This window comes from Brienomyrus brachyistius, unplaced genomic scaffold (genome assembly GCF_023856365.1).
Source record: "Brienomyrus brachyistius isolate T26 unplaced genomic scaffold, BBRACH_0.4 scaffold36, whole genome shotgun sequence".
Taxonomy (NCBI): Eukaryota; Metazoa; Chordata; class Actinopteri; order Osteoglossiformes; family Mormyridae; genus Brienomyrus; species Brienomyrus brachyistius.
The window spans coordinates 3,572,053-3,585,134 of NW_026042311.1; the positions used below are offsets into that span (position 1 = coordinate 3,572,053).

The 13,082-nt window shown below is 48.8% G+C and overlaps 2 protein-coding genes across 5 annotated transcripts in view; one reads left to right on the forward strand and one right to left on the reverse strand.

Moving 5' to 3' along the window:
* Positions 1 to 13,082, forward strand: part of LOC125721988 (uncharacterized) — a 433,000-nt gene that overhangs the window by 159,270 nt on the left and 260,648 nt on the right. The window lies entirely within an intron of this gene.
* LOC125721996 (G-protein coupled receptor family C group 5 member B-like) lies at positions 8,090 to 11,613 on the reverse strand. Of its 3 annotated transcripts, none has more exons than XM_048998251.1 (5): positions 10,927 to 11,613; positions 10,253 to 10,326; positions 9,865 to 9,945; positions 8,444 to 9,400; positions 8,090 to 8,148 (listed from the first exon to the last, which is right to left on the reverse strand). In XM_048998251.1, exon 4 carries the CDS (start codon positions 9,396 to 9,398, stop codon positions 8,487 to 8,489), a length of 912 nt encoding a protein of 303 aa, XP_048854208.1. In that variant the 5' UTR covers positions 9,399 to 9,400; positions 9,865 to 9,945; positions 10,253 to 10,326; positions 10,927 to 11,613; the 3' UTR covers positions 8,090 to 8,148; positions 8,444 to 8,486. The 3 variants fall into 3 exon arrangements, with proteins under 3 accessions (XP_048854208.1, XP_048854205.1, XP_048854206.1); XM_048998248.1 differs by having other exon boundaries at positions 10,575 to 11,613; XM_048998249.1 differs by having other exon boundaries at positions 9,865 to 9,941; positions 10,253 to 11,613.

Sequence of the window (13,082 nt, forward strand, 5' to 3'; positions counted from 1 at the left end):
GACAACACCCAGTCTGAGTGTAACAGATTTCTGCGGCCACCCTGCAGTTGACCGAGTCACAATGATCCACATGGAAAGCCCCCTCAACCAGTGGAAAGATTTGGGTACCTGGCCTGATGTTGTGACTTCCGACTTCCTGCCCAGTCATGCCGATCTCATACGGTCCAAAGCAGCTGACCAAATTGAGGACGACATCGCTGAACTAATGGCCATGCCACCCACTCAGAAATGCGGGAGTAAAAGGCTAACCAAAGTACTCGGCTCCCTCACACACAAACTTCTAGCCAGGCTGAAGATAAATGAAAAGGAAACTTCCTGTCTCCAGCAAAGGGTGCAAGCACTCCAACAGCAGGAGAGAGACACCCAACAACTTCTGGCTGAGACACAGAGAGATGCAGTCCAGGCCCAACATCGCATTGAGAACTTCGAGCAAGAACTCCAACAAAGAAGGTCTCCGTCCCATGAGGAAGAGGAGACAGAAGAAGACACGATTCCTCAAACAAGCAAAAAGCTTCAACAGGCTTTGGAAGAGCTCAGAGCTGAAGCTGACCAGCAAGAACAGCAAGCCAGAGCCACCAAAGAGAACCTCGAAGCCAGACTGGACCAGGCCGAAAGACTGTTGGACAGAGCCCACACAGAGCTCAAGAACAAGGATGCTCGGATCCAGGCCCTGGAAAACCATCTGGCTGAGGCACAGAGAAGCCTGCACAAGCTGACTCACCAGCTAATCAGCTCCCAAGAACAGCTCACCGATACCAGAACGAAACATCGAGCTGACACAGAAGAGATTGACCGGATGAGACAAGAACTAATACAGGCATATGAGGTGAAGTCAGAATTTGGAGCCTCCTACAATTCAGTGATGGCACCGACTTCCTCTCCAACAGTGCTGTTTCCCCCAAGGCACTCAGACCGCGTTCAAGGGACCTCTCATCGGGACAAGGTACCTCCGTGCCCATCACCGGACCTTGAGGAACCAAGCGCCTGGAAGGTCTCTCTCAAAGAAGGCACCCCAGATGAAACAGGTCTACTGAAGCGATACCAACACCGGGTTACCACAAAGGAGCTTGATAAAGTAGCTCGGAATATCGACATGTTTACACCTAACCCCATGGGGGGCCACGACATTCATGCCTACCTCCAAGACATTGACTTTCACCTCCAAAGACTGGACAGTGTGACCAATGAGGACAGAGTCTACCTCATCAGGATCACATCCAGCCTGGAGGTCCGCAGCTTCCTGGATCGACAGCCCAGTCGAATCAAGGCCAACTCCAAGCTGCTACACGAAGCACTGATTCAAGAGTTTGCTGATCCTGAGTCGGAACAAGGTATCAGTGTCGCCTTGGATGTCAAACAGAGCAGACAAGAGCCTCCCCAAGCCTACTACAATCGCCTTCGTCGGGCATATTTTGGGTCCAAAAATGAGGCAGACATGGAAGAAGATGCAACCTTCAAGGCTCTCTTCCTTCGGAATCTCCACCCAACCTTAAATCACTACCTTGGGCTCATGGCTTGTCCCCACACCATGACAAGTCAACAACTACGAGACCTTGCAATCAAGGCATACCACAAACAAAGAGCAGCAGCCGAGAAAGCAACTAAAGCGACGGCAGTGCTAAATCTTGGCATTACAGACTCCAACCTGGCATTGGAAGGTGGCCACCCTCATCCGCAACCACCAATCCATGACCGAGGTTGGACAGCAGCAAGCCACAGTGAGCGTTACCCTGGTCCGCCTCCACAGCAGTTGAAGACCCGGCCAGACCGGTGGGAGGCACAGCGCTCTCTTAACCAAGGGAAACCAAGACCCACAGAGCCTTGGAATAAGCGGGGAGATCGGCTAGGAAGCCAGTTCTCTAATCCAAGCTCTCCACTAAGTTCCCGACGGAATCAACCGCGGAACTGGAAAGACAGGAGGAAAAGTTATGAACCAGACTCGAAGCCTGGACAAACCACGGAGAAAGATGAGTGGGTTCTACTCCAGTTGCTGCGTGGTTTCTTTGCTCAGCATCCCCTCAAGGGTCAAGAGGACTTTCGGAAGAAAGATCCAAAATGACTAGGACGGATGCACAAAACACGCACTACCCCACAATCCTCACCAGAACCCAAACCAGACAATGCCCACAGACTCCCTTGGATGTCAGCCCTAAGTAACACTCAACAGCCATCGGCCTTCCCTACCAGAGATATTGGAACAACTGAAGACGTCCCACCTCAACTAGAAAAAGCTGCCGACTCAAGCCTGGTAAGAGCACCTGATGGTGCCATCACCAACACAGAGCTCGATCAAGAGGATGAGCCCCCACCAGCACCTGACAACGCTGTCCTAGTTGTGTGCCGTGACTCAGAAGAGCACCACCCCTACTGTGGTGAGGCCTCACCAATTCCTGGCCAGGCCCTTGTGCCACAGCTCCTGGGAGATCTGGTGGAAAGGGGGGTAGCCAAGAAATTCTACCTCTCCATCACCCTGGAAGATGTTCTCACCCTGGAGGCCCTCATCGACACTGCAGCAGACATCACCCTAATGTCAGCCAGTCTTTTCTGCCAAGTGCAGCACCTAGCCGCCCAGAAGAACAAAACCCTCCAGCCGAGGAAATGCTCTTTGGACGTGCAGGCGTATTCATCAGTGGGCACCAGGATGGATCACATGATACCCCTCAATTGGTCCATTGGTCCCATGAATGTAATGCACCCAGTATACATTTCCCAACTTGAGTCCATTCCTCTCCTCATTGGGAAAGATTTGCTGAACCGGTTCGAGCCGATGTTAGACTTCCAATGTCTGAAAATTTGGGCTCAAGTTATAGAACCACTGCCACTGTGGAAACCTGACGCAGCCACACAGGAATGTCAAACCCTGGCTGCATCCTCAGACCTCACTCCACACCATGGAGAGTACCCAGCTGGAGATCAGAATCGTGACACGAGAGACCCATGCCAGCACCATGACTCCTTCCTGTGTAGGCTGGACCCTACCTCAGGATCCTTCAGCCCCAAGATCAGGAAAGGCATATGGCTCCAAGGCATGGAAGTCACAGATGTGGTAATGACCATGGGAGTAGAAAAATATCCAGTGACAAAAGGGACTGTATGTGACATGGAGCTTGCTGGTGACCAACACCTGACAATCCATGCTATAACTGCCCAGCCTGACACAGTACAGTCACCCAGCTGCCACTACTATTCTCGGGAGGGACCAGCAGCACCCAGCATTTTGGACATGCCAACGCCAATGGAACCGTCGCAACACCACTACGTTGATGAGAATGTCTCTCAAGACATGATCACCATTAATGTAGATGGATGCGCATTCAAACAAAAGGGGACCCTGAAACCTAGAGCAAGCATTCTGGGGCTCAACGACGACCTCGTCCCACCACAACAGCTCAAGCTCTGTCCTCACACATCGCAGTATGCGAAGCTGGCAACAATCTTAATCGCCCGGGAGGTGGCCTCCGAACATGGAGTAGAGAACCTGCTGATCTGCAAAGACTCCAGCTATACACGTCTCAGCTTCATGTGCTATCTCCCTCACTGGACACAGAATGGCTTCAAGACATCAGGGAACAAGCCAGTCAAACACCATGACCACACGGATGCACTTGCCAAAGCAGGAGCACTGCACGGTGATTCATGGGAGTTTTGTCCCCTCCCACCCACCCACGCTGTCCAGATCGTCACCCGCAGTCACAGCCGAGCATCTGCCCCACCGCCAACAATTTCACTATTGGAACTTTCCCCTCAGGTTTCCAACTCTGACATCGTCTCCCTCCAGCCCACTGATTCTGTGCTCAGCACGGTCTGCGATCACCTCCGCGACCGCGCTGCGAACTCGATCTCCACAACTGACCAAGAATCCCTTCCTGACCTCCATCACCTGATGACGGCTTTATCCTCTCCTCATCTTGCCGAGGGCGTACCTCTTCATGTCCCTGATGCCCACACCTCACCACGGCTCGTGGTCCCTCAGGCACAAAGGGGGGTCATGCTACTGTACGCCCACGACGCACCCTGTGCAGGCCACCGCAATGCCAAAACACCCTATGAGGCACTTAGTCAAGTAGCCTACTGGCCTAACATGCGACAGGATGACGGAATATGTGAAAGGATGTCTGGTCTGCTGCCAATTCCAACCAAAAGAAGGACAACTTTTCCAGTTCAAATCTCCCCAAAACCCCCAAGAGAGAAGAACAAAGAGGAAGGGAAGGAGAGAAGGTCACAGATAGGGTAGACCAATGTGGTGGGCTTGACTACTGATATCTGGGTGATCTTGATGTTTTTGTTTATCTGTTTGTTTGTTTTGATAACTTCTCATTTTCTTTGGTTGTTGTTTTTGGTAAGGACCTGGGGTGGCTCACGCGTGCCCGGGAAATTACTGAAGAGGATCCGGTTTTGCACTTTTCTTGTCACGTTTGTTTCTTTACAATTGTCCTCTGGCCGAGAATTGTTGCCACTATATCTTTTTCCTGTCCCCTTTGCACAAGGGTGCACCACACTCCAAATCAGTCTTGACTCACCCCCTCACTCCTAATCCGGTCCTTATTTTCTATCCCCTTACCACTAGGATGACGCTGCCCTGCTACTAGCGTTACTCAGCCAGGAGGGGTGAGGCCCCAGTCCAAGAGGGCATCCCCTGGGCCTCCGTCAGGCATTGTCTTCCGGGAACAGCCTGGTCTCTTGATTACTAACTGTTGTACCCACATACAGCGAGTATTCGTCTGACGATGTCGACCGAGCCCATTACCTCCATGAGAGACGCCAAACGAGTGGGACAGGTGTCCGATGGACCCAGGATGCCATGCATCATGCTGCCGTGGACACTACCCACATGCTGGAGCAGTTACCCAACGACCGTGAACCAAGATGGTCCAATCGACTGCCCGAGAGGTTCCTGGACGCCTTGCTGGGAGCTGCGGCACCCTGTTCGACAGAGGGTTCACCACTCCTTGCTGTCCCAGAAGCCAGGGGCCAGCCCTTGCGCCTCCTCCCTGTCCATCCAGTCACTGTACCACCCAGAGTGCCGAACAACGGGAACTTTCATGTGCCTCGTTGCATGTGGATGATCCTGTTTCAACTTCCGTCGCCTGAATGATGGCAATGCCATCATCAGCCGAAAGGGGGGATATGTAGGATCACACATGCACATATCACAAAGCTTAAATTCCAGGTGGCCTGAGACAAGGCCTACCCTGGTACGAGAAGGCACACATCGACCTAGGCCCCAAAGGGGGGTTTGTGACCCCACACACATAGATAACCAGGGAGGCCAGCACTCCAACTTTTATTGCCCAAAGCTTTAACAACCTACAGATAGCAGAGTGGATCCCCAGGGACAGGGGCCCCTCGACTTGGCACACAACCCCATCCCCCGACGTCCTGCCTTACATACCACTCACCCAGCACCCCACAGAAAGTTTCTTTTAAGTTTGGCTTTTGTATATCTGTATATGTATTTACTCTTGACTACTAGTCTTAATATACAGATATGTACAGGTTATGTTCGAATGTGTCTTAACTTTTGGAGATTCTTTTTCTTTGTCTGACAAACCTTCCCCCCCCTTTTTCTTTGCCACATTCCTCGGCAACCCTTATCTGATCTTTGTATTCTACCATGCCTATCTAAGGGTAAGATGTGCTTATGACAGGAGAATATGTCATATAATGTCTGTATAAAGGGTAATATCTGTTGAGGTACAACCTAAACCACCTGTACCATATACTGGTGTGAGTAATAGAACATAACATAATAGCATAATATAAGTAATCATTAATTAATCATCACAGATGGTATTTGGTGTGAACCGCTAGGCTGGTACGGCATGTTTGGTATCAAACCGAAGGAAAATCACTCCAGTTTCCAAATCTGGTCAATGGTTACCACAAAAGTGGATATATCAAAAGTTACACCAGCCTAATGAAAATCACCATTACCAGAGAAGTCAGTCTGGTCATAAATCCCAAAAAGACTGATACCGACCCCCTTCCGAAGCCCGCCAAATGGATGGTCAGCCATTGGTCCAGGACTCAAATTCCTGGTCACTCCTAATCACGAACCTTATGCTATAAAACCTGGCACCTCAGAACAAAGGGCGGAGAAAATCGGGAGAAAAAGTGGAGAAAAAGGAGAAACAAGCAGCGTTCTTAAAGCCCGTCGGTGAAGACCCAAAGAACTGCAACTCAGCCCAAGCTTCACCAGAAGAAAGAACCGGAGGGACTCCACTCCAACAACTGCTGCAAACACCGCGCCTCCCTGAGAGCCATCACCCATCAGCTCATCAGCCACTGCAACCAACTGCAAAGACTTCCTTCTTTCCTGCATCCAAGTAAACCAACTTCCTTTCCTTTCTAACAACCTAAACTGTCCTATTCACCTGCTACATTCCTTTAGGTTTATAATCCTTACAAACTGCTTGCTTTGCAGAACAGTTTTTCCATTTTCAGGTTAATCATTTTAAATCTGGTCATTGCATTTTCATGATTACATCGTTTGTGTCTATTCCGTTATTTCATGTTTATTGTTTGTTAGGTGTAATGTCTGTCTTATGTTAGTTGTAGGAATAAATGCATGTCTTTTTACACAACTTCAGCCTCCGTCATTGAGTGCTCACAATAGTCCCTGCCTCTGTGCGATCTGGCTACTACGCTCTGAAACCTCTAAACTCGCCTGAAATATCGCGAGACTCTCTCTCATCGGCCGTGAGGGGAGCTTCGCTACCGATCGTTTACATTACCTGGTGACGCAGCTCGCTGGACGAGCCTACTAACCCAGGTTATTAAGCGATACTGGTTATTAATGAATCCCATTTAAGTCTCACATTAACAGATATTGGGGATTCACAATTGAGTTTGGAGGAGCCGACCATTCGGCATAACAATTGGTTAATAATCGGCATTAAATAATAATTAATTAAAAGTTAATTAATTTCAAAACATATTGGTGGAGATATAAAAATTTACCTGAGCTAATAATTCCTACAGTCACCTATGTCTTACTCACTGGGGGCTTTGGGTGGGGATGCTGTAAAGCGCTTTGAGACAATGTATTGTTGGGATAACGCGTCATACAAAAATAAATTTGTTGTTTTTCTGTTTTAAAACCAAATGGGAAAACCGTAAAATCACCTTTTTTTGTTTCTTTTCTATGAGTAAATTCAGATCTAACAGATACCAGAGATGTAAGATACAGCCTAATGTGAACTTTATCTTAATTTTACAACATTAACAGTCCCAGTCATAAGCTTGGAAACACCCACCCTTAGAATGGTGTATTTTTGTAAGATTTTCTACATTTTAGGATAAAATATGAAGCCTGATTTTTTGTTTTCTGCTTTTCGCTTTTTCCCCTTCTAACAGAAAAACCAAAAAACGCTGCTGTTGTTTAGTTTTCCTGATTTCGTTTTGGACTGGAAAACCCAAGGACAAACGATACATGGACTTTTTGCATTTGTTTGGCTTTAATGTGTTTGATATAAACCTAGAGTTGAGAACCTACAGATGTGTGTGTTTGTATGAGTAATCCATCCATCCATCCATCCATTTTCCAAACCGCTTATCCTACTGGGTCGCGGGGGGTCCGGAGCCTATCCCGGAAGCAATGGGCACGAGGCAAGGAACAACCCAGGATGTGGGACCAGCCCATCGCAGGGCACATTCACATACCAGTCGGGCAATTTACCAACTCCAATTAGCCTCAGCATGTTTTTGGGCTGTGGGGGGAAACCGGAGTACCCGGAGGAAACCCCACGACGACATGGGGAGAACATGCAAACTCCACACACATGTGACCCAGGCGGAGACTCGAACCCGGGTCCCAGAGGTGTGAGGCAACAGTGCTAACCACTGCACCACCATGTCGCCTGTTGTATGAGTAATATAATGTAAAAATTAAATTCTATTTTATGTCCAGTACAAAAGGCAAGCATATCATACAGGTAAAACACCCACATTTAAAAAATGTTTTCATGAAAGTCTGTAACAGTAGAGTGAAGGAACTGACCAGTGGCTGGGCTACTGATATATGGTATGATGATGACCATTGAATGTTTCTCAACTTTTTAACCCTAAAAAAACACACCACTTCCAGAGATGATGATATATATATTATTTATTTAAAATGTAATGTTTCCTGGGGGCTGGGGAGGACACCTGCAGGAGAGAGACAGATATTGATCATGTAAACATCCTTCAGCAGTGCAGTAGTCATACTTCACATTTTTTATTGGGATTGTTGTGGGGGGGGGGCACATGCAGCCATGGTACCTAAGCTCTGCTCAAGTGAGATCTGAGTTACAGGGAAAGGTCCATAGACCTTGTTTATATGCTGCTGTTCCACAGACTTCCAGTAGGGGCTCCATGTGAGGAAAGAGCGAGGGCTATGCTCGCTCTCAAGTACACACAGAGTCACAGAGTAGGTCAAAGAAGCGAAAACAAAGTACCATACCTGAGTTGTTGTCACTGAACATGAAGCCCTGGTTTGCTCCAAACTACACGTGAGAGAGGCCCTCCTCTAAACTGGCCTCTCTCATGCGGGACGGGGGCCGTAAGGTGGCGTGGAGCTCAGGAGCAGCGTGCAGCAGTATGAGCAGCCATGCCTGTGCCAGCAGCACCACTGCCTGTACCCGGTTGTCCCATGTTGGGGACAGGCCAAGCGCCGCGTTGCCATACAGGCAGAAGGTGATCCAGGCCACCCACAGCAGGACTGAGGCCAGGCAGGTGATGAGCAGCCACGTGGTCCTGCACCTCCACCGAGGCTGCTGCCTCCACAGACTGCAGGCCGCCCCCACCAGTGCTGCCAGGAGCAGGACCAGCACATACGTGGTGGCCAGCGCAAAGTCCAGCGGCTGGTATTCACAGGCTGGCTGGCATGTGGACATCGTGGCTAGAAGGATCCACTCCGGATCCAACACGGCCAAGGCCACCGCCAGCCCCATCAGTTGACCTGTGCTGGGGCTATGAGCACCTTGTCCCAACCGGCGCAGTCGCAGACCATGAAACACGAGGCATGTGTTGCAGATAGCAAGCAACACCCCCCTCAGGACACGCCGGGCGAAGCAGAGGCTCTCTTGCTGCTCAGCGATGTATCCCAGGCTGAGGCCACAAAGCCCAAATATGGCAGCGAGCAGCAGGAGTAGCGGCGCCACCCCGCTGCGCTCCTCAGCCTCTGTGATCTTCCGCAGGCGACACAGTACCACCAGGAGCAGGATCAGCGAGGCGAGGGCCGCCGCCGCTGCCGCCACCACCACCACCAAGCCCCACACCGCATCCAGCTCACACAAGGCCGTGTAGGGCCTTGTCAGGATGGAGCCGGATCCGCAAGGAGAAGCTTCGTCCCATGAAGAGCTGCCCCCCACCAGGGACAGGACGAGGAAGGTGAAGAGATTGATAGAGGGAGCCATCACTGGCAGGGAGAGAGAAAGGAATCATTTAATGGGTTGAAGAAGTATTAGTCCATTAAACGCAATGTAGCCTGCTGCTGTGCAGGACACATCACAGGCGACACGCTGAGCATGCTGACAACTGAGCAATGGACTTCTACAGTGTGAGACTACATGCACTTTCTTAAAAAGCAGTAATCAATGCCATGTCAACCAGCTGAACAACTTCACAAGTAAATCGGCACATTATATAGGCCACCATCGTTATAAAAAATAATTATTATTTAAATTCAGGGGTCTCAAACAAATTACTGTATATGGCCGGCCGATATCAGAGAAAAATTAAAACCATGTAATGTCATTCCAGCGCAATTGACACCCGCCAGTCTGCACGTTTTGCGGTCGGTAGTTTAGCATATCACAGCGTTTTTTTTACTTTAAGACCTTTGATCTAAGTGAAGTATACATTTTGAAGGGGAGGCCTTACCTTCACTGTCAATGTCTTTCAGCTTCACTTGCTCTTACAACACGTACGATGCACTCACGAATCGTTTGTGTTTGCTTCTCCCTTATCAAACAGATTATTTATAAGCGGTGCATCATGACGTAGTACTGCATTTTTACGTAATGGAACGCTAACGTTCTAAATAGGGTGGGGGCAGGGAGGGGGCATTAAGTGTCATCCTTTTTGTGTTTACTTTTGAAAAATTGAGATATAACCTTTAAAAAGCACGGATATAATGTAAGAAACTTTTTAAAAAATAAATACAAATAAAAACAAGCAAATGCATTCAATCTCATTTCTTGTAGCTAGTGCTGGAAACTTTGGTGGACACCAATAACGATATATTTTTGTCCAGTAATATTACCAATACCTAATGTTTGTCCAAACCCATGCAGCGCTCTAAGAAACTCCAGCTTCTGCGATTCCCCCTGCAGACCGCTACGGCTGATACAAAGACAAATGCGCAAAAGATGCTAGTAAGATACAGAGATTGGTCATTGGTTAATATTATATAAATACGCAATTAATAATATGACAAGTGGCAGTATTGCTACACGATTAAATAAACGACAAAAACAATAATAATGACTGATAAGTCATAACGCGTTTTTTTCTTTGATGGTGATAACATGTACATGCAGTACACCGATACCGAAATAAGAGAATTAATGCTATTAGCAGAAAATTATTACTGGAGACATAATTGTTAGGACACCCTCGGCAGGGAAACGCGGACCCAGGAATGCGGAACAGCGCGATCTTTATTAGATCGAGCAGGTAACAGGCTTTCAATGGGCCAGGCAAGAAGAATGGTCGGGGACAGAAGGTAGATTCGGTAGCCGGGGAGATCCAGTCCAACAGGCAGGCACAGGACATGGAGACGAAGGGAAGGGGAGACGAGAGATCCTGGGGCTGGCAGGGAAGGCAGGACGGGAGGTTCAGGGACGAGGGCTGCTCTGGGAAAGGAAGGCAGGCAAGGTAAGGAACGAGGGAATGACACTGGACAAGCAAGCGCTCGATATAGAAATGAAACATTGGCAATACTTCGCAACCCCCGTTGCGTGTGCTGTCCCTTTGTAGTCTCCAGTATGCAGGCTTAATTGATGACATCCGCCGATGTACGTGACAATAGTTATGTTTCTTCCCGTTTGCAATCAAAGTGTGAGCTTCGGGCGTGACGTTAAGCGGAATCCCAGACCGATTGTATAAAAACGCAACAGGCTTCATTTGAGACTGTATAGGCTTCTGAATTTTTCGTATAGGCTTAATTTGAGTCTGTTTTCAAAGTAAATTAAAAAAATATAGATAACTGATATGTTATCAGTTAATTTTTCAAATATTCTCATTAAAGTGCTTCTGTTGAGAGGGCTTAAATTACGAAAATGTTAACATTGTTCAGTTATTTTTATGTCCAGTGTTGTGGAGTAGCTAACTAAAATAATCGACGCTACTAACTTTACTTCTTTCAGTAGCTTATCGGTAGAGCAAATACTTTTAAAACGCTGTAGCTTTTCCAGTAACTATTTTTTTCCTTTTTTTACAAATAGCGATATAGCAGCGACATCGTCAAAAATATTACAGGTCGTCGATCGCTGTCAAAAAATATATTTTCATTTCAACATTATTTTCCGCGTTTTTTAATTCATTTGGTTTTTGATGTGGGGTGGCATGGTGGTGCAGTGGTTAGCACTGTCGCCTCACACCTCTGGGACCCGGGTTCGAGTTTCCGCCTGGGTCACATGTGTGTGGAGTTTGCATGTTCTCCCCGTGTCGTCGTGGGGTTTCCTCCGGGTACTCCGGTTTCCCCCCACAGTCCAAAAACATGCTGAGGCTAATTGGAGTTGCTGAATTGCCCGTAGGTGTGCATGTGTGAGTGAATGGTGTGTGAGTGTGCCCTGCGATGGGCTGGCCCCCCATCCTGGGTTGTTCCCTGCCTCGTGCCCATTGATTCCGGGATAGGCTCCGGACCCCCCGTGACCCAATAGGATAAGCGGTTTGGGAAATGGATGGATGGATGGATGGATGGTTTATGATGTAGTTAGCATCTCCCTAGCACGGCCACACAATAGCAAAGACATAAACTTAATTTTCAGAGACTCATCCCACCTGTTTACCTCAGGCGCCAGATAAAATTGTTCCAACCAGTCAGACCACTCACGCCCCACACCATTAAAAGTTTCCGGTATAAATATTGGGTGAGCAGGCGGGGCCACCGGGAGATTGAGAAAACACTCTCTAGACGTAACAGGACAATCAGCGCCCTCATAATTAGGAGATTGTACACTATCCTCGGCCTCCGACATGTTAAAGCTAATTCTAGATTTCTAAACGGGAAAACCACAAAGGAAAGAAATGATCCCACCGCTGCCACCAGTGCAACTAACCTAAACTAGCGTCAGAGGCTGTGAAAGGAGAACAGATCACCACCAGACTGCAGCTAAAAGTACAAAGATACTTTTATTCAGTACAATTCATGCAGCGACCCGTTGGGTCGGATCTGGATTCACAAAGAGTTCGGTCCCGCTTTCTCCCCGTAGCACACCACCCCTTTTTAAGCGTGTGTTAACCCACGCTACCACACAGTAAATCCCGCACCACACAACATCCCTATTAGGGCGCGGCACACCAATAGCACTGCAATGCACAGTAATCCCCACACTTCGGGCACAGGCAAGCGTTACGGGACCAGAACCGCCTACTGTATATAGTCCTGTCCCGACCCTAAGCGGTTACACTGCGCATTTAAACCACACGTAACACACATACAATAAAGACATAGTTAAAACAGAACACCCCCTCCCCCCCAGGGATCAGGACCCTCCCCCGGGGAAGGAACAATCACACCGGTCCGTCACCTAGAACGTCCCACGGAAAGGGAATCCCACCCCCCCACCGCCAATCCGTCCCTATGAGGGTGCCGCTACTCCCATCTATCAACCACCCCGTCTAAGCAGTGGTCATAGCCTCCTACCCCCACTGTCCTGACTGTCCTCGCCCTACCGCACCGGGAACTGTCCCTACCGCCCACTCTCTGGCTGCACAGCCAGCAGCCCTAAACGGCATGCGAGCGGCACCTCCCCCCGGGACCCAATGCGTACGGTGCCTACCAGACCAAATCTCCCTAACGCGCCTCCTACTCCCTCTCTTAACCCCAGATCCCTCACAACCCAGGTGTAGCCACTTAATTAACTATTACCTTC

What these genes read in the sequence shown, in the direction of transcription:
- LOC125721996 (XM_048998251.1), bottom strand. Translation starts at nt 9,398, where the DNA reads ATGGCTCCCTCTATCAATCTCTTCACCTTCCTCGTCCTGTCCCTGGTG.